The 25,858-nt window shown below is 36.9% G+C and overlaps 1 protein-coding gene across 7 annotated transcripts in view; it reads left to right on the top strand.

Moving 5' to 3' along the window:
- The window catches only part of ANKRD44 (ankyrin repeat domain 44), a 279,387-nt gene that overhangs the window by 248,176 nt on the left and 5,353 nt on the right, over nt 1–25,858 (top strand). For 3 of the 7 annotated variants that reach the window (XM_054699964.1, XM_037523759.2, XM_054699963.1), the window contains exons 18-27: nt 4,105–4,306; nt 8,273–8,360; nt 9,625–9,742; nt 11,037–11,253; nt 14,604–14,691; nt 16,338–16,421; nt 17,727–17,872; nt 18,349–18,431; nt 21,199–21,281; nt 22,273–22,364. In XM_054699964.1, coding sequence (XP_054555939.1) covers nt 4,105–4,306; nt 8,273–8,360; nt 9,625–9,742; nt 11,037–11,253; nt 14,604–14,691; nt 16,338–16,421; nt 17,727–17,872; nt 18,349–18,431; nt 21,199–21,281; nt 22,273–22,364 — 1,201 coding nt within the window. Of the gene's footprint in view, nt 1–4,104; nt 4,307–8,272; nt 8,361–9,624; nt 9,743–11,036; nt 11,254–14,603; nt 14,692–16,337; nt 16,422–17,726; nt 17,873–18,348; nt 18,432–21,198; nt 21,282–22,272; nt 22,365–23,130; nt 24,091–24,649; nt 25,783–25,858 lie in introns of those variants that run through there. The other 4 variants (XM_037523757.2, XM_054699962.1, XM_037523756.2 and 1 more) reach the window with 3 other exon arrangements.

Raw genomic sequence — 25,858 nt, 5'->3', positions numbered from 1 at the left:
AATTATAGGTTCAACTCTAAAATGTGAAGGTAATTGAAGACTTTTGTATAATTAAAGATACCTTTATTATTCCCTGTGAATTGCCTTGGAAGTTTAGTATACATGCCTGTATGTCTTTTATTCTGTATATTATTGCCTGCACTATGAAAATTCAAGAGCTACAAGCTGGACTAAAGGAATAAATGAGGGGAATCCTATAGTAAGCCTAATCTTTCAACCATTCTCTCATTAAGAGAATTTTCAAGTACCTGATACAAAAGAAAATATGGATTGGAATTTTGAAGCTTTCCTAATTACCAGCAGGGTTCACTCCATTTTATTTTAATATTAAGCCTCTTTAACTTCAGTACATGATAATGGATTTGTATTTTTTGTTGTGAGGATTAAAGAAGAAAGGGCAGGGATCTTTTATACTGGATGAATTCTTGAGTTAACACCTATCTTAAGACCCCTTAATGTGGGTCCTAATGTGATTGCTGTTCTGAACAGTGCTGGTTCCTTCTTACCAGCTTCCTTCCTGTTTATGTTTTTCTTTCCCTTGTGCCTTCTCTTCATTAAAACTAAATATATTAGCCATCGTGCTTTGCAGATAGGCATGCAATTTATAAATTGCTGATTCTGTTTTCCATGGCTAAATCATAGTGACAGAATTTTAATGTTTACTTTGTCATAATAGTAACTGGTGCTGAAAGAATTAGCATTTTCGTATCTACAGTTATATACATAGACTCATTTCCCTTGAATGTGAAGTAAGCTGAATTAGTTACTACTATTGCAATTTAAACTGGGAGGTAGTGTTATGCAAAGTCAATTTTCAGCTAATCCACAAATTCCAGTAAAATGCGCTAGACTGATTTACACCCTAATGTAGATTCCCTGTTATCACAACTCCATTTACAGGAGGCGGCTCCTCTCAAGGTTGCATGGCTTAAATTGATAATGGCTGAAACTAGGTGATGGGCATTTGGGAATTCTTTACACTATCCTCTCTCCTTTATACATGTTTGATGTTTCCTTATAACCATGTTGCTCCCTTTCCATTGGAACTCATGTAAAGCCCACAGTTCAGGCTCTAGGACCTGACTGGTCTCTTTTTGGATCCCAGCTCCCCCTCATCAGGCTGGGTGACATTGGGAGACCTGGGCCCACCTCTCTACCAGTCTATGTCCTCATTGGTAAAATTGTGATAACAACAGGATGCAAACCATGGCTTGTTGTGACAGTTAAGTGAGGTGCAAATGTGCAGTAATGCCTGACACATAGCAAGTGCTCAGTCATTGCTGCAGAGTTTAGGTTAGACCAGAGATGTACAATCCTCTGACCTTTAACATTTCTTTTCCATTGAGCTGCATTTTCATACCCTTTGCACATTTTCCTAATTTTAAAAATGCTCATAAGAGCTCTTTGTATGCTAAGAAAATTAGTCTTTTTGTATGTGCTAAGCCTTTTTTCCCAAAGAAATTGTGCCTTGAGTGATAGCTGCAGTAGAAAAAAATAGTTCAGGGGACTTAAGAGGGAACTTTGACTTCTAGGAGATTGGGGAGTGGCCTCTCCCTGATGTCCTTGTTTACTTCCCCTGCACCCCAATACCTTTATTGCTTTTCTGTCTTTCATTGCAATGTCTTTAGCCTTGTATATGCATATTCTTTTTTTCTTACATTATCTATATACATTTTTTAAATAGAGGTAATATTGGTTTGCAATATTGTATGTGATTCAAGTGTATAGATTCACACAACTCTTCGGAGATATGACCACACCGCACCCACCATTAAGGGACCTGGAGTCCTCCACCGTGTTCCATTGTGCTCCTTCCCACTTTGCTCTTTATCATCTTCTTCTCCCTCTAGTATGCTAAACTCTACAGTCAGATTTCTAGGATTTGTTTTTGGCTTGCTGTTTTCTGACCCTTTGTTTTATTTCTCTGTATTCCACATGAGTGAAACCATTCTGGACTTGTCTTTCTCCTTCTATCTAATATTGCTCTGCACAATCTCCTCCACGTCTATCTATGTTATTACAAATGGCAAGAGATCATTTTTTTTTTATAGCAGAGTAGTAGTCCATTGTTTATATATGTCATATCTTCTTAATCCATGCCTCTGACCTTGAGCACTTAGGTTGTTTCCATAACTGGGTGGGCTACTGTAAATAGTGTTGGCAATGAACATAGAAGTACATAAATGCCTTCTAATTAGAGTTTTTGCATTCTTCATGTAGATACCTAGGAAGGGAATTCTGTATCATTTGGTAAATCTAATTAGTGTTTTAAAAAAAACCCATACTGTTTTCCATAGGGGCTGGACCAGTACATTACCACCAGCTTTGTACAGGATTTCCTTTTTGTCCACGTCTTTGCCAACACTGTTGTTTCTGGTCTTCTTGATATGAGCTATTCTCATAGGTGTGAGGTGGTTATCTCATTGTGATTTTGATTTGCATTTCTGTGATGATAAGTGATGATGAAAATTATTCCATGTGCCTGTTGGCCATCTGTTAAGTGTCTTTGGAGAAGTTTTTATTTCAATCTTTCCAGTTTTGATTGATATATTTATTTTCTTTTTGATGAGTTATATGAGTTCTCTGTAGATCTTGGATATTAGCCTCCTTTCAGTTGGATGTAAAGTATGCAAATAGCTTCTCACAGTTAACAGGATGTCTTTTAATTTTAATGATGGTTTCTTTTTAGTCTGATGTAGTCCATTTGTTTATTTTTGCTTTTGTTGAGATCACAAAGGTATTACCAAAGCCAATGTTGTTGAATGTTTTGCTGTTTTTCTTCTATGTATTTTATGGTTTCAGGTGTTACATACAAGTCTTTAATCCATTTTGAGTTAATTTTTGTGCACAATATAAGATAGGTCTACTTTCATTCTTTTGCATGTGACTGTCCATTTTCCCTGTACCACCTGTGGACAAGACTATCTTTTCTCCATTGTGTACTCTTAAGCTACTTTGTTGTATACTGTCTTTATAAGTGTGGGTTTATTTCTGTGCTTTCTGTTCCATTTATGCTGTGTGTCTATTTTTATACCAATGTAGTGCTGTTTTGATTACTGTAACTGTGTAGTATAATTAAATGTCTGGATGTGTGATACCTTCATTCTTCCTCTTTTTTGTCAGGAATGCTCTGGCAATTCAAGGTCTTTCGTGGTTCCACAAAATTTTCTGTATGTTTACTCAATTTCTTTGACTGGGTCTGGTGGGTCCAGTCACTAATGGGAACAGAGGGGCGACAACTGGTTCTGTTTGTGGAGCTGTCAATATATCTCTTCTCTTGGGTTTCACACCAGAATCTCTCCCATCTGTCAGCTGTCATTGTGCTTTAAAGGTGAACATCAGTCCTGTGGGATTGGGGAGGTGGAGTGCAGCCCAGGCACTGTCCTTATTTTTACTGAGGGGCAGGCCCCTGAAACACACCAACTCCTCTGCATGTTTCCCATCATTTAGGGAGATGTGCCTGGACACCATTTCACTTTCCCCTCCCCAGGGCTTTTGGCCAAATAGTAGTGCTTCAGTATGTACAGCAGCCTCCCATCCTCTACCACAACCTCCACCCACCTCTGTCTAGTGAAGCATGAATCTCCTGGGTGTCTCTGCTGGTGCAGTCTGTGTTGGTCTCCTTTGTCCAACAGGTGCTCCAGTTTCACCCAAAATTAAAATGTTGGACTACAACAGAAGGTCTGTTTACTAAATTTTTTTCCTCCCAGTTTAACAAACAAATCTCCTAAAAAAATTATTCTAATTGTGTCTGTATGTTTCAAACTGAACAGACATATGGAATACTATATAAATAAATTCATTCAACTGTTTATCTGTATTAGATTATTAGATTGGTAAGTTAAAATATAAGAGTATATTAAATAACACATTGGTCCTTTGACAAAAGAGAAAGAACATGAAGAAACACATGTAACTGTGAGGCTGGTGCATTAGAATTTTTCAGTTTAACTTTCTGGTTTGCCTGTTTCAATAAATTACTCCAAGTGTCTGACATACTCTTGGCGTGGTCTTTGTGACATTGGAGGTTTAGCTTCTCCTATGGAGGTTTGTGGGATTTGAGGTGAGCAAGCCTTTGAGTCTCTGGTTTCTTCTTTGTTGCAGGCCTACAATGGGCACCACCAAGCCTTGGAAGTTCTACTGCAGTCTCTGGTGGACCTTGATATCAGGGATGAGAAAGGCCGCACTCCTCTGGACCTGGCTGCCTTTAAGGGACACACAGAGTGTGTGGAAGCACTTGTCAATCAGGGTGCATCCATCTTTGTGAAAGACAACGTAACCAAAAGAACCCCACTTCATGCCTCAGGTAGATCTTATCAAACATATGGCTTCCCCAGTTTTTGGATCTACTTAAAAGTTTGAGTAAATGATAACAGCCTCTTCTTTCACCAAGGCTTTTAAAATAATCGTTTTCTTTTCATCTTAGATATACCTGTAACTCTTCCAAAATGCTTTTGGCCTACTGTCTACTTGGAGATGATTATTTTTCTCTAATCAGACAGGCTCTGATTTTCTTCTTTAAAGACATCACTTTATAGAGCAGTTTTAGGTTCACAGCCAAATTGAGAAGGAGGTACAAAGATTTCCTAAATATTCCCTGCCCCCCAAACTTGTCTAGCCTCCATATTATTAATATCCTTCCCCAGAGTGATACATTTATTACAGCTGATAAACCTATGTTGATACATCCTACTCATCCAAAGTCCATAGTTTACATTCGGGTTGACTCTTGGTGTTATACATTCTATAATTTTGGACAAATGTATAATGGCATGTATCACCATTTTAATATCAAATAATATGATACTAAAAATACTACCTAAAAATCTTGCGGACTTCATCTGGCTTTCTTAATTTTAAAGAGAGTTCAGATCCTTTGGCCAAGCTCTATCACAAAACTATCTGGAGAAAGGATAAGGTTTGATGTGATCTTCAGATGAGTTAGATAGAACAAAATCACAGAGCATTTTGAAGCATTAAAAGTAATGATAATTCAAGTCTGTTGTGTAAATGGAGTAGCCAGAAAACAATATAGTAAGTATATCATTCTGCCAGCCTAGATGATGCTTCTTAGCTTTTGCCCTGATTCTTGAGACATCAAGTGTAAAAATAGAGAGTCTGAAAGAGTGCATGTATATATCAGAAAATTTGGTAATTTTCTTTTTCTGGAATTTTTCTCTAATGTACCTGAAATAAAATTGTGTGAAGACTCTTCTAGACATATACACAGATATAATGATAATGTGGAAGACGCTCTAGCTTAGCTGAGTTATAAATACCTTTGAGGTCAAGAAATTCAGACAATACTGGTGTTTGATCAGAATAAAAGAATCCGTCTTATAAAGAGAAATAACTGTCTTATGCTATGAAATAATGGGTGTACTGAGGATACAAAGGAATGAAGACAGTTTTTCAAAGTACTTGATTCCTGTTGCTTGGGAAAATTTTCTAAGAATGTTTGACCTTGTGGAAATATTTCCATCCACATTTCTGAATATCCAAACCACTGAAGAAAAACAACATGCAGATAGAAAAAAACATGGCAGTTGCTTAATTTTTGGAAAAGATAGTTCCTGGAAAGAAAACTTAGCCATTGAGGTCAGCAATGGTTGGTATGGTTAAATTATAAATTCTTTTATCCCTTCACTGTTAGTTTTGTATTTTGTTTTTTGTTGGTTTTTTTTTTTTTTTTTTGCTCCCTATGCATTCTTGGTATCATTACAAAGTTCAAATGTAGTTCTCCTTCTGAAAGATTAGTCGCTTATTATTAAAGCAAGCATCCTGCTTTAGTTACCATGTACTTCCTGACAATTACAAAGGGCCTGTTTTGATTGTGGAAAATCGCCCCTGTGAACAGGTAAACAATGAAAAATAATCATTGTCATTCATTTGCCTCTGTGACATAGGCTGCAGTCCAATGGAGCCCCCTGGTGGTCAAGATGACTCGCTTCTTTTGGACTTCCCTCATGTCATTCATTAAAAGAGGCAGGCTGTCATTCGACTTTGTCCTTCACAAAATGTCTGCTGTATGGAAGCTTTAGCCTGTGCTTTGAGGATCTGCTTATCCAGACTCATTTCCAACTCACTTCAGAGGCCAATTTTTCCCCCCTCAAATCTTGGGAGTACTGTAAAGAACAGGAGCCAGGATGAATATTAAAGGTTTTGGCATAGAGTTGCAATGGCATTCGTGTTCTCTGAGCAGCATGAAAAATGGCTGTCACTCATAACCAGGGAAAGGCTGAGCTAGTCTGAGACAAAGCTAGACTTGGCAGGACACAGCTAAAGGAGATTGTTAGCATCTTTTTGCTGGAAGGTAATTGGGGTGGGGGTGGGAAAGTAATGTGTGAGAGGCCAATAGGAATTCTAATTTGGCTATACTTTTACAATAAGAAGTGCTTATATTTACCCAAAGGTGTTATCTAAATTCAAAAAGCTAATATACCATCCCACATACAACCCTCCCAAAAAGCATTATTGAAGAAATTGGTTTGCTGTCCAACATACTGGGTGAATGATATGAACTTAGATTTTCCCCCCTTTTCTGTTTAACCAAAATTCAAACATCCTTGAAACTGTCATGATTATGATTAGCTAAAGAATGTCAAATTGATACATAAAGAGGAACCAGTCAAAATAAACTGTTTCTCCAATTCATGCACCTATTACTTGTAGCACTTAACATCAGTCCTTTAACTGAATCATTTCCTTTTAAGCATACATTAAACGCCTTCCCTATTTTACCAGTGGTAACATGATTTAGTGTAATTTTTAAAACAACAACAAAAAAAACCCCAAAACAACAGCAACAATAATATATGGCCTGTACTACAGTCCACAAAATTTCCTCCTAAGAGACGTAAATGGAGTGTCTCTGAGAACAAGCTGAATGCAGTATTCTACAAAATGTGGGCATTATTCCTGTAGTTAATTTGAGTGGTGTCGATGAATGTGAGTTGGTTCTGATATGTATTATCCCTGAAAAATGTGTCCTTGCTAAATTAGCTTTCTCTCATGACTGGCATGTAATAAAAAGGACTGTAAAACACAGCTCTTAGAAGAGCCTTTATCAACCTAACATAGCTGCATCATTCCCCTCTCTCCATATCCATAATGAAGTAAATGCCATGTATTATGTGGTGTTCTCATTGTTCAGAGAGGAGAGGTCATGTTTGGAATTTTAAACATATTTATTCTCATCGTATTCCCTGAGTGGAAAGTCGTGTCTATTCTAAAGCTCTGGTTCCATTAACAAGCTGGAGGAAAGTATCTTATCCAAAGGGATTATCATCCTTGCCAGCCCCCATGGCACCAACATCTAAAAGAAGCATCTTGCCAGGTGCACATGTAGGGGCTAATCTATGTATTTCTGCCCCAAATGCCCATTGCTGGCCCCCACTGTGTTTGCAGCAGGGCAGTGCCTGGGAAGGAATGAGGAGGTGCTGCAGTCAAGCTTACCAGGGAAAGAGAGGCATAAGATGAGAGGGTGGGAGCATGCTTGAGTCCCCGGAGGACAGAAAAACTGAAGGATTGTGGTTTAGGAAACAGGATGGAAGAGTCCTTCTGTCCTCCTGTCACAGGAGGCACTTCTGTAAGTCAGTCAGTGAACAGTGAGCCAGTGGCTCCTGTGCCTCTTTCTGGCTTGAGGGTTTGCTTTCTATCAGCCACTACAAATCAATCAAAACTATAGCTCAAAAGTCTGCCTCGGAATGTAAAATGGGGAAGGGGGTGCAGGATCTGTTTCTTTTGGGTCTCCCTCTCTCCTTTCACTTCTCCCTTCTCCCCTTTTCTTTGCTGCTGTTCTGCTGCTTCTTTGCTTCAGTTCTTCCCTCTCTGCTCCTCTCAGCCTATTTCTGTTCACTCTTCCCACTTCTTTCCCTTCCTTCTTTTAAAAATGGATTGGAGGCAGCCTGGATATGGGATGATTATCTAGAACAGGGTGACTCTCTATTAGAGGAACAAAAAGGATAACTGGAAAATGTGGAGAGATTATCAGCCTAATACAAGGAGATAAGAAAAAAATTAAGAAAAGAAACTCTTAATACAGGAATGAGGAAAAAGAAAGATGAGGGTCAAGGTGCCCTGATAGAAGGAAGGGGAAAATGGGTTAGGAACATAAACACTGGGTCACAATGAGGTAGTGTGGACTAAAAACCTGGTGATATCAGTCAGCAGTGATTGAAAACCACTGATTTGAAGTCCATATAAATTTCATCTTGGAGGGAGAGATGTAGTGTTGGTCTGTTAAAAGAATGTCCATTGTTTTCTTTTCCAGTAATTAATGGTCACACACTGTGTTTGCGGCTGTTACTAGAAATTGCAGACAACCCAGAAGCAGTTGATGTGAAAGATGCCAAAGGACAGTAAGTGATCCCACACTTGGCCTGGGCTTGACGTTTCTGTCACTACCTATCATCGGTGAATTTGTTAAACAGCTAGGGGAGCTGACTGCTGAATTCTCAGTTGGGTATATATTTAAGGGAAATTCACAAATGAGGGCCCTATAGTCGTGCAATGGCTTTGTGCTCCAGGACATAGCCAAGAAAAGCATGTGGGTGTGAGTGTACCTTGATGGAAAAGAGCCCATTTTTATGTCATGGTCATGTATCCTGATACCTTTAAAAAATATTCCCTCCTTTGTTACTTCTTCCTATCCACTTTTATCCCCCCTCTGAAGCTCTCCATTCCCATTTTAACAGTTAATAATGGCAATAGGACAGACCTCAAGTAGTTTTCTCCATCATAGTTTTTGTATTATTCCTTGAGTTTGTTTTTCCAAAATATTTTCCATCTGTTAGTCTTCCCCACTCAGTCGTCTCTTATACATGGGAATATAGAGCAGAAAAGCACTGGTAGCTCACCCAGGCAGATGAGTGAGTACCTCACTGTTTGGACCCCAGTTCTCTGTCCTTTCTCTAGACTTGGCAGACTTTTTTCAAAGACAATGAAGCTTTGTTCAAATGAAATCTTGACCAGAAGTCCAAGCTAGAAAATTCTTAAGGTAGAGCTGTTCTTATAGAACCAAGAGAGTCTCTACATACACACACCCAAATGATATTTCCTAAATGCTGCCCAGTTCTGAAAGTGATGGAATTAGTTTGAATGTGTTTTGAGACAGAACTGTGGCCTTCCCTCCAATACTGATCACCCCAATAACTCCATCCTACATGGCCATGAGGGACCAAAGGCAGACAGTTGGTTTCATGTACCATACAGCAAAATGGAAACACAGAAAACATTAAGCAATTATTAAGAGGAGAGAGACAAAGAGAAGAAGGTCCTTCTGCTGGAAGTAATGAGCTTTTTAAAAAATCTTCTTTTAAAAGTCTAATTTGGGGCCTCCCCAGTGGCACAGCAGTTGAGCACTGGGTTGTGAAGTTTTCCACAGCCTCTGCAGTGCCGGTTCGATCCCTGGCCACCGGGTGAGGGTCCCACATGGCGCGCAGACCTTTCCTGCCACCCGCTGCTCCCCTCAGCAGTGTAGTTCGTCAGTCTGCCTGCTCTGCTCCCCACTCTGGCTCTGGTGAATTCTCTCACCCTCCCATGCTTCTGACTGTACCCAGTGCTTGTATAAATAAATAAATCTTAAAAAAGTAAAATAAAAGTCTAATTTATCTCTCTTCCTAGAACCCCACTGATGCTTGCAGTAGCATATGGACACATTGATGCTGTCTCGTTGTTACTTGAAAAGGAAGCCAATGTCGATGCTGTTGACATTATGGGATGCACGGCTTTACACAGAGGGGTAAGTCCATCTTCCTCAGTTTTAGTCAAGCAATTTGGCGATGAGCTTGTTTCCTCTTTTTTACCCCTATTTGAATTTTTAATAAAAAGATTGTTTCCTGTTTAATCAATTAAACAGAGTATCACAAAGAAATTACGAAATATTTTCCAAAGGTAAAATATTGGCAAGAACCCTTAAAGTCATGCTCTTGGGATTTCGGGTTCATTGTAACCATAGGCCCATGACCCCAATTTCACTGCTGGTGAAATTGGTTCTGCTTTCTGATTACTAAATATATGCGCATTATAGAAAATTTACAAAATATTTTGTAAAGCACAGAGAATAAATTCACAGTCACCAGTAAACCTGTCTCTTGAAGATAACCACTTTTTTGGTATATTCATGACTTTTTTCTCTGTATATAAATTTGTTTTAAAATTTTAAGAGAGAATACTGAAGATGCTATTATTTGGAAACTGCATTTTTTTCTCTCAGTGTATCACATACTGTTTTCCATGTCATTAATATTTTTCTGCCCTATCATTTTTAACACTCCATTGTGTGCAGGTATCATAATTTATTCCAATGATTACCTGGCTTTGGGTAGTTGCTATCTTTAGTTCTCTTTATTGCAAATATTGCCCTCCACCCCAGAAATAGGTATGCTGAAATATGTATCCTCTGGACAATTCTTTGTGCATGTATGCTGAACTGTTTATTAAAGTCTGTCAAATAAGCTAAATGAAACTAAAGCAGAAATCATAAAATTGCTGTTTAGGGGATGGTGTTGAATACCATGATAAATTTAAAAAAAAGGAATTCTAAGTGATAATGTCCAACCATAGTTCTTATTTCTATGTTTTATGGGCCGTGCAGCAAGCTGGGAGCCTCTGCATATGTCAGTAGTCTTCCTAACAACCCATGAGGTTGTTATAACCATTCCCATTTATAGATGGATAAAGTAAGGCACAGATAGGTGAATTGACTTTTCCAGATTTCACAAGGGGGAGTTGGGGTTTAACTAACATCTTCTTGGTTCTAAAGCTGATATTTTCCACTTTATCATGATACCTATCATGGTTATGTTTGGAGAGTCAAGAGATATTTTCAAAGTGCTGGTGTTCACACAGAGTTTTGTGTCATAACTCCTCCTGGAGTGTCCTGCCTGTCTCCTCTGAAGGAGGGCCAAGTCTGCTTCCCTTCAGTCCCAGACAGATATGAATTTACTCTGAACTCAGTCTCACTTAGCCTACTGGTTTCCTGAGTCTTCTGCCCTACTGAGGTTTGTTTTGTGACTTTAATTGTGATACATCAGATTATAACGGGACACGAGGAATGTGTGCAAATGCTGCTGGAACAAGAAGTGTCGATTCTCTGTAAAGATGCCAGAGGGAGGACACCCTTGCACTATGCAGCTGCTCGTGGCCATGCCACCTGGCTGAGCGAGCTACTCCAGATGGCACTTTCTGAGGAGGACTGTTCTTTCAAGGATAATCAAGGCTACACGCCATTGCACTGGGCTTGTTACAATGGTGAGTTGATTGTCATTAACCAATTCCAGTAGACTTCCTAACCCATCACCACTATGATCTCAGTGGAGGCAAGAACATGGCAGAACTCTATAAACCATGGCCTCCAATCTGTCTGCATCCACAATGCCTGTTGTTGTTTTAGTATTTTTCCCTCCCTGGCTGCCATGATGACTTAATATAGTAAAAATTTATTTCTCCCTTGTTTTGTTTCAGTAACACGTAATTCCTAATCAAAATTCTGATGAACTGAAACAACAGTTTTAATCAGGGCTCCTGATCTCCATGAGGTGATCAGGGATCGTTCAATGAGTTAAACTAATAAAGCTAAAAACACACAAAAAAAGATGAAATAATCTTTCACAATGGCTACAAGTTGACAAGTGATTCCATCAGTTGTCTTTGGGCATTTCTTTTCCATGTTTTACATCTCCCATTCATTTTGTTGCACTTGGGACTTTAAATTTTTTTATTTGACTTTGTAGAGTAAAAAGAAATGCATGCTAATTGTAACATTTCACAATAATGAAGTGTCTAAAGTGAAAATAAGTCTCTATTTCCAAACTCACTTTCTGATATAAATTGGTACTTACATTTCATGATTTTTCCCTTGAGATTATAAATAAATGTAAATCTATGTGCATCTATCTTTTAAGCTATAATCATATAATAAATATCATTTTACAATTTTCGTTTTCATTATTTTTGCTTACCATTCTATTGCAGATTGCCTTACTTAATATGTATAGTATAGATCAATCTTTTAAAGAGGTATATATTATTCTGTAGCAGATACATGTAAATGTACATGTGTATAGATGTAGATGTACATGTGTATATATCAGAATTTATTATTTATTCAACCATATCTCTATTGATAGAACTTCAGATCATTTTTAGGCTTTTTTTTCCATTACAAACAATTCTGCTGTGTTGTATGTGTGTGTGTGTGTGTACCTTAAATTTGTCAGATAGATTTCCAGAATAAAATTATTGATCAAAGGACATGCATATTTTCAATTTTAATAAATTATGCCAAATTACTTTGCAAAAAAGATGTCATGACTTTTTATTTCACCAAACATATATATAATATATAGATATATATATATTATATAATGCACTATTTTCTCAAGTCTTTGCCATCCCAATATACCTTTTTTATTTCTGTCAATTTGAAGGGCAAGAAAGGGGTATCTCATTATTTGAACCTGTGATTCCTATCTAATAGTGCCTTTATGCATTTATATCTCCCTTTCTGTCTTTTTACTATCACTTTTTACTATTACTTTTTCTATCACTCATTTTTTCTGTTCTGTTGTCTTTTTTCCCCATACATTTGTTGGAGCACCTTATCTTAGAGATAGGAATCCCCTGTGTGTTTGAATGTTTTTTCTCAGTCTACTATTTGTCTTGGCTCCTTGTTCATTTTTTCCCAAGCAGAGATTATGAACTTTCATGTTGTTGAATCTGTAATATTTTTCTTTTATGGTGTCTAGGTTTCCATCCTTGCTTACAAAGTTCTCCCATCCCCTTGTTCATATGGATATTTCCCCTTGTAGTCTTACTTTGATTCTATAATTTTATTTTTCTATTTTCAACTCTTCTATTAAAACTTTCACTCAGAAACTCAGATTATTAGGCCCAGAAGATGTTTTTTTTTTTAATGTTGCTAAACAATGAGGGTTCCTCTAACCTTCCCACAGTCTTCATCACTTAGTAGGTTAAAAAAAAATTCTCAGCAAGAAGGGAGTGAAATCAAGATAACCAAGTAGAAAATTTAGTTCTTATTGAAGTCAGAACCAATAGAAAGAAGAGGATGTAATGTAATGAAAATATAATAAAAGTTCTTAAATTGTTATCATTAGCGTCCCCAAGCTGTGACATCTCTCTGGAAACCCTATAGAAAGGAGAAGATGTAGTAGAATTACTGATTAGAATAGCAGGTGGCGAACCAGCCAGAGACCATCTCTTCTCCCACGGTGGGATGGGGTAGGAATGTTCGGTCTCTTTGTTCATAAGGCTTCTCCTGATACAAGCCAGGAGGAGGAGCGGTTCTCTCCTAAGCTATTCACCCAGCCAGTGCAGTCTTCTTCCACTTCTGAGGTTCAGGGTCCAGTCTTCCCAGAATCCTCTACCCTGGCACCTTGAAATATTGAAAGTATTTCAAGGTCTCTAGCACCTTGAAATATTGAAAGCAGCTCGAGAATCTCCAGCCCTATCTACACAGACCCTTAGAATGGGATTCATATAGTCTCTGAAGTTATGTATAGATGCTGCCCTAAGCTAGGTCCTATGGGGGATTCATACTGATAAAAGCATTGAAGTGTCTGGGACTACTTAAGTGAGGATTTGGTAGAGTTGGGAAATTAAACTGTCTAATTTGCTTAAAGTTAATGGATTTTTAATGTTTATTTACTTAATATGCCTCTTAATCCCCCTAAAACAGGTTTACCTTTTCTCTCTGTAGGCAAAAGAAAGGTTTGACTTGTATTTTAATACTGAAAATTCTCCAATCTTTATCATTCTGAGGTAGATCATAGGGGAACTCTAAATCAGCACTTAGTTTAGTCAAAAAGAGGTTCTGTGTACAACAGCCAAATGTCATCTAGCCTTAGCAATTGCATGTTCTTCACAAACCACATTTAGGTACTTTATCAAGTAAAGCTATGACAGGTAATCCCAGTCTAATTATTTTATATATGGAAAACTGAAGTGTACAGATTCCCTACCCCCCAAGTCAGTTGCTTAAGATCATATAACAAGTAAACTAATAAAGTGATTTGGTCATTACTTGTCATTTTGTTGAAATAATATTTCACTACTTATTTTTTAAAAATACTTGTTGGACACATGCTGTTTGCCAAACTATTCTTGGTGTCATTTTAAATAATTAATTATAGCAAAGCCCTTTTATTTGAATTATTTCAAATACTGTTTTCTATCAATCACTGCTTTCCTTCACTAGGGGGAATAATTGTGAGAGAACATATTTATATGGGTGAAAGGCAGTTTCCTATTGTAAATATAGCCAAACTGAGACATAACCTCTCTAAGCATCTATTTGTCAAGAGCTGAGAGTAACTTAGAATCTGTTCTGTTTGCAAATGAGGTCTCTTCTCTATCACTTTCTTCTCACCAAGCCATATCATTGTTTTATGTGTTCATTATGTCTCAGAACACCTGTGAGCATAGTAAAGGACGTTTTATGAATTTCATTCCATGGGGAATGAAGAATCAGCCCATTGAGGAAAATTCATAACCATAATTTAATACTTAATGAAAAAACATAGATTGTGTTGGGTAAAGTTTTCTTTTTTGGAAACTTCTTAAATTCTTTTGATTCCTTGCAGGTAATGAAAACTGTATAGAGGTACTTTTGGAGCAAAAATGTTTTCGTAAATTTGTCGGTAATCCTTTTACTCCACTGCACTGTGCAATGTAAGTAGAAATGCTGTAAGTTAATGGTATTACTTTAATTCTTTTAACTACACATAATAAAATTGCTCTTAGGGAAAGGAAATGCTTTTAGATTACAAATAGGACTGATATATTCCATTTTTCTTTTAAAGGCAATAGGTCTGATAGCAAAGCACTAATGCTAATGTTAATGATTTTCTAGGAGCTTATTGTGGAGTGCTGTGGTTCCAAGGTGGCTCACATGCCACATTAGGGAAATTACGTGAAGAGATGTGCTGAGGGGCACTTTACATTCTATATGAAGAGTCTTCAGCTGGACCTCCATTTGTCTGCCAAATTCTAAAAATGGGTTGGGGTTAGCGACAATGTGCCTATGGTTAATTAGAAGATATTTATATCAGTAGGATTTTGAGTCTTTCAGAGTCATATTAGTACCTGAGAGGGATTTGCTGCTGCTTGAGGATTTTGTGGTGTATGACAATGTCCTTTGTTGCATTGAAAATTTCTTTTTCTTTTTTATTGAGGGATTATTGATGTATAACATTAAATTAGTTTCAAGTATATGATATACTGATTTGACATATTACAAAATGATCACCACAATTAATCTAGGTAACATTTGTTACAATTCATAATTACAGAATTTTTTTTGTGAATAGAGCTTTTACCATTTACTTAGTAACTTTTGAATATGCAATGTAGTATTATTAACTGTAGTTGCCATGCTAACATTATATTCACATGACTTGCTTATTTTATAAATGGATGTTTGTACCTTTTGGCCTCCTTCACACATCTTAGATTTGGATGATAAATATTCCACTTGCATCTACCAATTTTGTAACTTTGGCTTCTGAAATTCCCATTAACAATGTATCTATTCCTTTTTTGGCAAAGTGGTGAATAGCTTAATGACTCTCAGTGGTCTGACTTGTGCTCACTTAGATTTTGATGTACCATTGGGCATAAAAGTCCAGATTCCTTGTTTTAATTTGTTTCCCCAAGTCCCCTAGTGATTTATGTTTTAGACTTAACTCAAGGTCCTAATTAGTCCTTTATCTGCTACTACCTGCTATGGATGCCCAATATATAACTGTTCCAGAACCTTTCTGGAAACTTTAATAACTGACTTTCTTTAAAATATTTTTGATTTTTTGATAAAGTTTGTTTGGATCAGGGAACAGCATACAAGGAAGTGGAGCTCGAATCTGAGTGAGACTTAGCCACAACCCTTGTAATGTTGAGAGGAGCAGTGAAGGCAAAGTCTTCAGCAGGTACCTCACCTGTGATCTCATCCTGTAGATCACTAGTAGTCATTTTCAGATCCCATCCTCTTCACCAAAAAATACTGTTAAAATGATTAAAGGACACAATTTAGTTGATACAAGCAAAATTTAAGATTTCATGAGACAAGATGTGGAAAATAGAAACTGCCTGCTTCATAGAAGTGTTCAATAAAGTTTATTTGTATCACCTATTTTGTCTTATTAAATCATTTTAACAGACTATAACTACATATTTTTATCAAGTTTTTTTTTTAAAATGCCTCAGATTGTTAAATAAATAGCATATAGGAATTTGAAGCATAAGGGAATACATCATTTAAAATTTTTATTTCACTTTTTAAAGAGAGAGAGCTCAAAATTTTAAATCCGTTTTCATTTTAGAATAAATGATCATGAGAATTGTGCATCATTGCTACTTGGGGCTATTGATTCCAGTATTGTCAATTGTAGAGATGACAAAGGCAGGTAAGTAATCCTAATGTCTTCTTGTCTTGATGCATATTAGTCTCTACTTTGTGATTACAAAACATAATATATAAACATGGTTTCTAAAATTAAATTTAAATATAATTAAGGTTATAATTAAAAGAAAATTTCCTCTTAGCTCAAAAACTCTAGTCTCTTCCATGAAGAAAGCCACCTTCAAATGTGTATTCCAAATTTTTGTAATCTCTCAAATATTTCTATACATAGCTATAAACATTTAAATATATATGTTATATTCTTTTGTACAAATGGGAGCATTCTATAATAATGCTTTGCTTTTAGTATATCTTGCACATCTTTCTGTGCCAGAATATGTAGATTTACCATGTCCCTTTTAAAGCCACACATTATTCTACTGAAGAGACACACTATCATCCTGCCCTCTGTGGAAAACCATTTAGATTTACAATATTTTGCTATTTCAAAGAGCAGTGCAGTAAATAGTCTAGTATATGGGTCTGTTCACATGACCTGGTGTATCTGGGAGATAAAATCGTAGAATTACTTGGTTAACAGATCAATAGTTATAAATTTTGATAAATAATGCCAAATTGTTCTGCCAAAGAAACTCACTGTCCATATTAGATGGTGTGTGATTTTTAAATTTTTAAATAATCTATTATCTGCAAATTTAAGACTTAATTTTGAATGTATCTATCAAATATAAGAGAGATGTCACAGGAACTCAAGATTAAAGGGTCAGTAAAGATGTTCATTTCATTATGCTGAACACCACCTGTACCCCCTCAATCTAGGGGTGCCACTGACATAGATGACACTTCAGTATCTGCCTAAATGACCTTTAGAGGGAGTCTGATCATTATCTCTGTAAGCTGAGACATGTACTTGACAGTTATGTATTAGTTCTCTTAAGTATACACACATTTGAAAAAAATGCTTTATTATTCCACATATTATTTCTCATGTTATACTTTCATTTATATATATAATTAAATGCAAAAATAGAGAAATCAGATTTTCTTGGAGACTGATTTCTTTTTTAGTCAAATTTTATAATTTCTATTTCTTGTTTACTATCAACTTCCCTTAGATTTCTCATTTCTCACTGAATTGGTCCTTCGTATTTTTTTTTATTGTGATAACTGATTTACAACACTGTATATGATTCAAAGGCACAAGATCACACCTCTTCAGATGCATGTCACCACATGAGAACTTTCAAATGCCTAAAACAACGCCATGCATATATTTCTTGGGTATTTACAGAAAGAGAATGTGTTACATTTGAAGGAAACTAAAGTCACTTTTGTTTTAAATGGTTAGGACACCGCTCCACGCAGCAGCATTTGCTGATCACGTGGAGTGCTTGCAGCTTCTCCTGAGACACAGTGCTGAAGTGAACGCAGTGGATAATTCAGGGAAAACGCCACTGATGATGGCTGCTGAGAACGGTCAGGCAGGCGCTGTGGGTATGTGCTTGTTGTGAGGACTTAAGCTGTTAATGTCTATTCTGTGCAAGACCAAACTAACATTAAATTGAGAAATAAGGTGCTCTCAGTATACATATGTGAAAAAGAACCACTTTTTATTTAAACCTCCTGACTCTACTTACTAATAGTCTTCAGTCCCCTGTTACTTGATCTTTAGTGGATGTTGTTAAAGTGAGCCATCCGTTCTGCTGTGAAATCTCTCTACATTCAGAAACCTGATATAGATAGAATCATTTTACCCGGGAATAATGAAATGGTTAAGATAATTTAAATTAATGCTTATTGCTCTTGGATTTGGATAGAACAAATATAGCAATAAATTATTTTTTTCTTTGAAAACATTAAGTGGGCTGTACTAATTTCAATGTTACTGTCTCTTTAGTATCTTTTTCAAAACATACCTAATTAACATCTAGTCTGAGTAACTCTCTTTTGGCTTTTTTTTTTTTTAATAGATATTTTGGTGAACAGTGCCCAGGCTGATCTGTCTGTAAAGGACAAGGACTTGAACACACCCTTACATTTGGCTAGTAGGAAAGTATGTAAATGATTTGAAAATGTTGCTAAGTGGTATAGCTATAGTAATAACAAGAATAATAGCACTTAAATTAAGTCTCAGAAATGTATATCATAGCTCTTACTTAAGAGGTGTATTTTCTCAAAATGTTTGATTTTTGACAGTGGAAGGGAAGGATTGGAAACAAAGGGCAAACCCATGGAGGAGCTGGTGATAGTTTGCTCTCCATGGCATTTTACCCCATGTATTCTTGCTAAAGTCTGTCTTGATGCTGCCACTGTATTTGTCTCCATGGTTGTGGAATCACATTTTTGTTTTAAATACAGGTTGCAACTTAATTACATGACTTCTGAAATACAAGCAGTTTCATTTGTTTACATTTTATTGCATTTGGACACATAACAACACAGCCAAAAGATACTCTCCTGTGAAGCAAATAGATGTGTTCATGTGGGTGTCTACCCCACTTCTTTGTTTATTTTTTTTTTCATAGAAAATCTTAGAGGCAATGTATTTGGGGAAACTGTATAAAATAGTTCAGTACAAAAAAATATATTTGGTGGTGGTAGTTTTTTGGGTTTTTTTTAATAGCATCATTTTCATATGTAGTTTCCATAAAAGAGAAATGATATATATAAATGATTCTACAAAAGTGGGATTATACTGTCTTATAACCTGCTTTTGTTACTGAAACATATATAATGACTATATTTTAGATATCATATTTTATAGCATGCGTTATATTCTACCATGGGAATGTGCCATTCAATCTCTCCCCTATTATTAAATAATAGCTTATTTTCAAATGTATTCTAATATAGATAATAGTAATGTAAAATAATATTTTTACGTCAATCTTTACGCATTTAGACTAAATTCCTAAAAGTAACTTACTAAATCTAAGACTCTGAACATTTTTAAGACCAAATCTCCCTGTAATAAAATCACAACAGTTTACGCTTCCACCAGGAGCATCAGAATGAACCCCTATAAACATTCATAAAATTATATTTGAGTCTCCTTTTTGTAACATTAGAGTATGATAGCAGTTGATACCAGAGACGGTTGTTATTTTAATATAGTTATGAAATGTGCTGTCTATACCCAGTGATAGCAAAAACAGCTATTCCTTTCATCAGTTGTGTTATTCTCACTCCATGCTCTGGAGAACCCATGAGGCCACAAAAGTGATCAATTTCATGAAGTTCATTTTAAGGTGTGGTGTATTAGTGAATAGAAGTGCAGTACTTTTCAAACTATTGTGCCGATGACCCGAGGATTTTCATGAACTTCAGGTTTTGGTTTAGTAGGTCTGGAGGGTGGCCTGAGATCCAACATTTCTAAGCTGCAGGTGATGCTTTTCCTACAGATCTGCAGACGATACTTTGAGCAGTGAGGGCTTAGGAAGGATATCATCTTAACAACACATTGGCCTGAAATCATGAAAGAGTCCCTGACTTATCAGTTGATTTTTTTTTAATTACCAATGATCTATTTGATCTGTTGTTATAAGATACAGTGCTTCCTGTTTGAGGAAGAAAAGAATGAGCTTTCCTGAACCAGTCTCTTTTCAATACAAGGCAGTCAACATGGTGATGAGTGATACAGATAACAGGTGTAATGGGAATTCCCAGGTCAGAAGGATCACTGAAGTGGTCACTGAAAAGTTGAGGAAGATTGAACTTGCCTTATGTTGAAAAATAATATTGATCAGATTTAAAATATTAGATATTTAGAGTCTTCGAGAATCTAAAGCCCTTTCACCATTTGTGAAATCAAGGGTAAGGGTTACATTGCTCTCAGACAAAAGAAAAAAGGAACTTATTTCAGTTCTTCTTTTAGACTTGCTTTCCTAAACAGCAGAGCCTGAAAATTTATCAGCAAATGACTCAACCTGAGCCTGGGCAGACTTCGCTAACCCTGAGCTCAGCCCTGTGCCAGCTGACATGGAGGAAGGGAGGGAGGAGATACCCAGAGGTGAGGGGCCCACAAACAGAAATGTAAACCTCCAGTTAACTGAAAAAGTAAAGCTCCTTCGTATTTTTGCATGTGTGAATTTCCACGCAATTAGCCAGTGAACTTCAGCCAAGAATACATTTCTTTGCCAATAACCCACTCCTTAGCCAATAATAAATTTAACTCCTTTGTCACCAACCCCGCTCCTCAAAGTCAATATAAATTCTTTCCCCTACTTAGAAGGGAGTAGGGTAGGTGTGAGAAATTTCCCTTATCTTCTTGCTTATGGACATCTTTCATTTTTCTTTCAATATCTCAAATGAAATTATGGTTTCATAATCAGCTTATGCACATTGAGCAACTAGCCCATTGCTTGGTAATGTTACATTTTAAAAGAAAAAAGAAATTCTCAGAAAACAGCCTCATAAAATGTTTTTAGGAACAGGATATTCATTTTAAATTTAAAAGAAATTGAGGGGATTTTTTTTTTAAGATTTATTTGTTTATTTATTTATATAAGCACTGAGTACAGTCAGAAGCGCGGGAGGGTGAGAGGATTCACCAGAGCCAGAGCGGGGAGCAGAGCAGGCAGAAGGACCGAAATACATGCTGAGGGGAGCAGCGGGCGGCAGGAGAGGTCTGCGCGCCATGTGGGACCCTCCTCCGGTGGCCGGGGAGCAGCCGGGGATCAAACCTGTGGTGCAGAGGCTACGGGCAGCTTCACAACCCAGTGCTCAACCGCTGTGCCACCGGGGAGGCCCTATTGAGGGGTTTTTGGGGGAACATTTCTGTGTCTCTGTCTTTTGTTTCTTATCATTGTTTTCTTTATCAGGGTCATGAAAAATGTGCCTTGTTAATACTTGACAAGATACAAGATGAGAGCCTTATTAACGCAAAAAATAGTGCACTGCAGACGTAAGTGTGACTGTTAAAATTTGACTTGGAAAGATTCATATTCATTTCTACAACAAATATTGAGAGCTTGCTCTATGCTGGGTTAGTCTGGGGAACACAGTGGTGAAAGAAATAGACCTGGCTAACTTCATGAAGTTTACACTCACATCATTAGCTAAAACATTTATTTTAATATGCTTTTGCAGAATTTTGTGAGGTTTGTGTTTTTCTTTGCTGATATTTTTATGGTAATATTATAAATTTAGTGGAGTATTAGAAGTCTTATAAGCAACACATTTGGAGAAACTATTTGTACAAATGTATTAGCATTATATGTTCTTAGTGGAAAATGACAGTTTTATAAATCAAGTTTCCAGAATATATTTGAAGAGTGTCTAAGCTGTTTTGTCTTAATTATATTTTAATATAAATCAGTGTAATGTTCAACATGAAAGTGTAAGCGCTGCCTCATTTTCCATCTTAGGAAATTACACATTTGTTTTAAGGAAGATGAACATTAAGATTTTTTTATGAAAGTCTTCAGTATATAGCAAGATACACTAGGCTTGACATTATTCTTTAAGATATTCTAATTCAATAAAATACCATTTAGTTAATTTAGTAATCACAGGAAGGTTTGAGATTATGTATATATCAGTGTTATTAATACTAGTAATATTGTGAAATGCTTGAGTAGAAACAAGGTATAAAGAACCTTCTACAAAATATACCACAACTTGAGTTTTTCCTCTGGCTTCTTATTTGCTGTCATTGAGGTCATTTGAGATACAATGTAATATCTGCAGAGAAATCTGGGCCAACAGGGAAGAACTGTTAGTTCATTAGCACCTGGAAAAGGGCTGGTAAACAAATATCTTTCTCAAGTAAATATTCGCCTGTCATTTATAGATTCTTAAGTACCTGCTTCCTTTAGGAACAAGTGCAGCCCAAAATAAGATGTTCTCACATACATAGGGATCCCAGTTGATGCCCGGCATTATCTTTTTTTCAGGCCTCTCCACATTGCTGCACGCAACGGCTTAAAGGCTGTAGTTGAGGAGTTGCTGGCCAAAGGGGCCTGTGTCCTCGCTGTTGATGAGAATGGTAAGTGGAAAAAGTAAGCAATTTTGGCAGGTTCCCTCCATGTGCTATTTGAAGCCAAAGGCAAATGAGAAAGATAGAATCTAGTTTAAAAGGTAGTAAGAATTCTCTCCCCTGTGTGTGAGAAATCAAAGATAATTTGTCCTGTTTGTCTTTGTAAAGCACATAGTCTCTCTGTAGCCAGTGCCTTCCATTTTGCATGTAATGTCAACAGATGGTCAGCTGGTCTCTAACCCCTCAGCGTAGTGGTTAAAATATTTTAGGCACACTAAAAAGCTTTCAATTTGGCATTCAAAAGTCTAATTGCATACGCTGAAGTGTTAGGGGCTGCTCATGTTGTTAGTGCATGCTCAAGGGCTCGAATAAAAGCCTAGGTCTTAGTAGTTCAGTTCATTCTGAGAGCAAACTTTTTTTCTTAAAAGAACAAACGAGAACTCATATTTCCAGCATGGGTATTTAGGGAACATGAATAAAAATTTTTAATTAATGTCTCTACTTGAAAGTTTATATAGCATTTCTTTTCCTAAATGCACTGACTTGTAACAGAAGCTTTCTACTCTGCTTCCTAAGAAATTTTGAAAGCAAATGAGTACTAGAATTGTGTTAAACTACCATTTTAAGCACACTATCTGTTAACCTTGGGGAGCAAAAGAGGAACTTCTGGATATTTACGATTTAAGTTCTTTTTTAAAAGTAGTTAGCTTAATTATGGCACGAAATTAAAGCATTATAATAAAATGTATTAACATAACTTAACTGCTTATTACAGGTATTGGAATTAGCAGCTCATACCTATTTCTCAGAAGTAAGCAGCCATATGACATCATTAGCTAACTCCTATTAGTTTCGGTTTTGCAGCCCCATTTATCCTAGCATGTACCCTGCTCTGTCCCACACCTGATTCATCTTGGAGGCACAGAAAATTCTTTAGTACTTCATCTCTTTGGTTTTCTTGCTCACCTTTCCTCACCCTATTACCACATTCAATACATTCGAGTTGGTGTGTAGGGGTCTGTAGTTTCTGTCCACAATGACTAAAGAGACTAGAATAAGCTCATTTTATCTTTCATGGGTGTAAGTCTGCTCCCTCTCAGCTTTGTCCAGTCCAGTCAGTAGTAATCTTAGGAATAAAAAACCAGCATGAGGGAACTGTGGTTTGTCTCAGAGCTTAGCTTCATCCAAAGGCCTGGGAATCATTGGGGACAATTTTAATTTTGTACAGAGTTCAAATCAATTATTCATTAAGCTTTTGTGGAAGAAATGAACATGCCTATCTACTCTGGTTTGTTTTTGAACCAGAGAGAACAATCTTTTGATGTATGGTGAGGGGTGCAAATCAGGTCAACAAAGTCATAAGTTTTTTCAGCCAGTTCCTCTGATAAATGAATGAGTGGTAGTGAATAAACTTCGGCTGACATAGAGGGTAGGCTAACTCTTTCAAGCCAGTAGAATAAATGTTAGCGTAGTAATAAAACCAAGAATCTACCTTCCCATGGCACCTGTTTCATTCACTGAGATGGTTTTGTCTGCTCCACTGTATCCATCAGATCTGAATGGTAGAGAGTGGCATGACCCCGGGGCAACCATGTCAGTTTTCCCACATCTGTTATATTTAGGATTTGGGATATATTTGGTGGTGCTGCTATTTTTAAAAATATATATTTTTAACTTGCTAAATTTTTAAATATAGCCAACCAGTGCTTTCTTATGTGTGATATATTCAAATGATTTCATTTCTTAGACCCAGCTAATTGGTATATATTTTGTTTAAAATATCTGTGAAGTGACAAAACAGTACTGCTCTCTTTTACTGGCATCTGATTTCCAATGTCTTCTAATCTGACACACAATTACCCACAATTGAAGCCACTGTTCTCAGAATGAGAGTCTCTGGCCCAAGCCTGAGGCGCATGGCGTGCTCTTGGCTGGAAACGTCTTTCTGGTTGTCCTACTGTTGTTTTCTTGTGAAATTGTGTCCTACCCCCTCCCCGTTGTGTTTCTGTCCATTAGATGAAGACTGGAATTCTGCCTAATTTTGAATAATATCGTGCTGCATGTTGTCTTGTAAGCTGGAAAAAAAAAAACTTCATAAAATGTCTCCCCCTCCCAGTCTCCTCTGGCCTCATCCTTGGCATGACTTATGGAAAGTAACTCCTCCTTTTGTCTGGCATGATTTCTAACTCAACATACATCTCCACGTGTGATGTTGTAGGAGATGTACTGTCGGATGCTCACACCACCTCTGGAGTCCCCGGACTAACCACTGCCTTGTCTGCATTTACGCCCAGGTCATACCCCGGCCCTGGCTTGTGCTCCTAACAAAGACGTGGCTGACTGCCTGGCCCTCATTTTGGCTACCATGATGCCTTTTTCTCCTTCCAATACAATGACGGCTATCAACTGCATTTATTTAAAAAAAGACAATTTGAACAGAACGACCCTCTCCAATCAGGGTAGCATGGTTAGCCTGTGTGGTAACAACGCAGGCTCGGAGGACGGGTACAATGAAAATGATTCTGATTCGGAAACCTTTTGACTTTGGACTATAGAAGCTTTTCCTTGATCACCCATGTTGGAGGAAGGAAAGAAGCTTGAATTTCATGTTTATGTTGTATTCAAGTATTATTATGAGCCTAAGCTTCCAGAAGCCAGTAGAAAAGAAATTCATCAAACAGGGTGGGCAGCTAGGTGAAAGCATTTACACAGATGGGCCCCGATTATGATTTGTTTCATGTTTTCCTTAGATATAAATTACCGCTCCAAAAGTCTACCTCTCATTTAAGTAAGGAATAATAAAAATTCTTATTCTTTGGGGGATAAGTGAAACTGAGAGGGAGCTGTTCTTTATAAAGATACTTTTTCATGTACTCACTCAACACTGAGTTCTCAGAAGTCTATCGATGTGACATTCATATCCCCAGAAGAGGAGGGAAAGGGTGAATAGGAAATGCTTCAGACCTCTTCTCACTTTGATGTTTACTTCCTTAATAGAAGCCAAAGGTAAAAGTGTTCATCTTCAGAAATAATGCCTGTAATAATCATTTTAAGGGAGTCCAATCATTTGTAACCTCTCCATAGCAAGCACTTAAATATCCAGAAATTCTTCCAGAGGACTTTTGTTAAATTGCCAGATGAAGGGGAAAAGTCATTGAAAATAGAAAGTTAAACTTGCTTTTTTTAATTTAATGCAAATATGGCACCCAATGCTCCCCCAGACGAGCCTGTGACTCATTTCAGCTAATTGATTGAACCCAAATTTATCTAATAACATTTCAGGTAAAAGTAATACTGTAACAAACTTGGAGACATGTACAAATTTGTTACAAAAGTACCCTTTATTGATTCATCCTTAAGTAAAATATTTTTTTTTAAACATCAGGACCTTCACCATTGTTCATCAATAGTCAAATGAACTTCTCAGTCGCGGTCATGCCAAATGACAAAGTGTGACTGCAAAAGGGAATAAAGAAAGAATGCAGGAAGTAGAAACTGGTGAG

The sequence above is a fragment of the Talpa occidentalis genome, unplaced genomic scaffold, assembly GCF_014898055.3.
Source record: "Talpa occidentalis isolate TD23 unplaced genomic scaffold, MPIMG_talOcc4v2.1 talOcc4.3, whole genome shotgun sequence".
NCBI lineage: Eukaryota > Metazoa > Chordata > Mammalia > Eulipotyphla > Talpidae > Talpa > Talpa occidentalis.
Note: the sequence above shows the minus strand (reverse complement) of the source record. Positions and strands in the feature narration are given on the sequence as shown.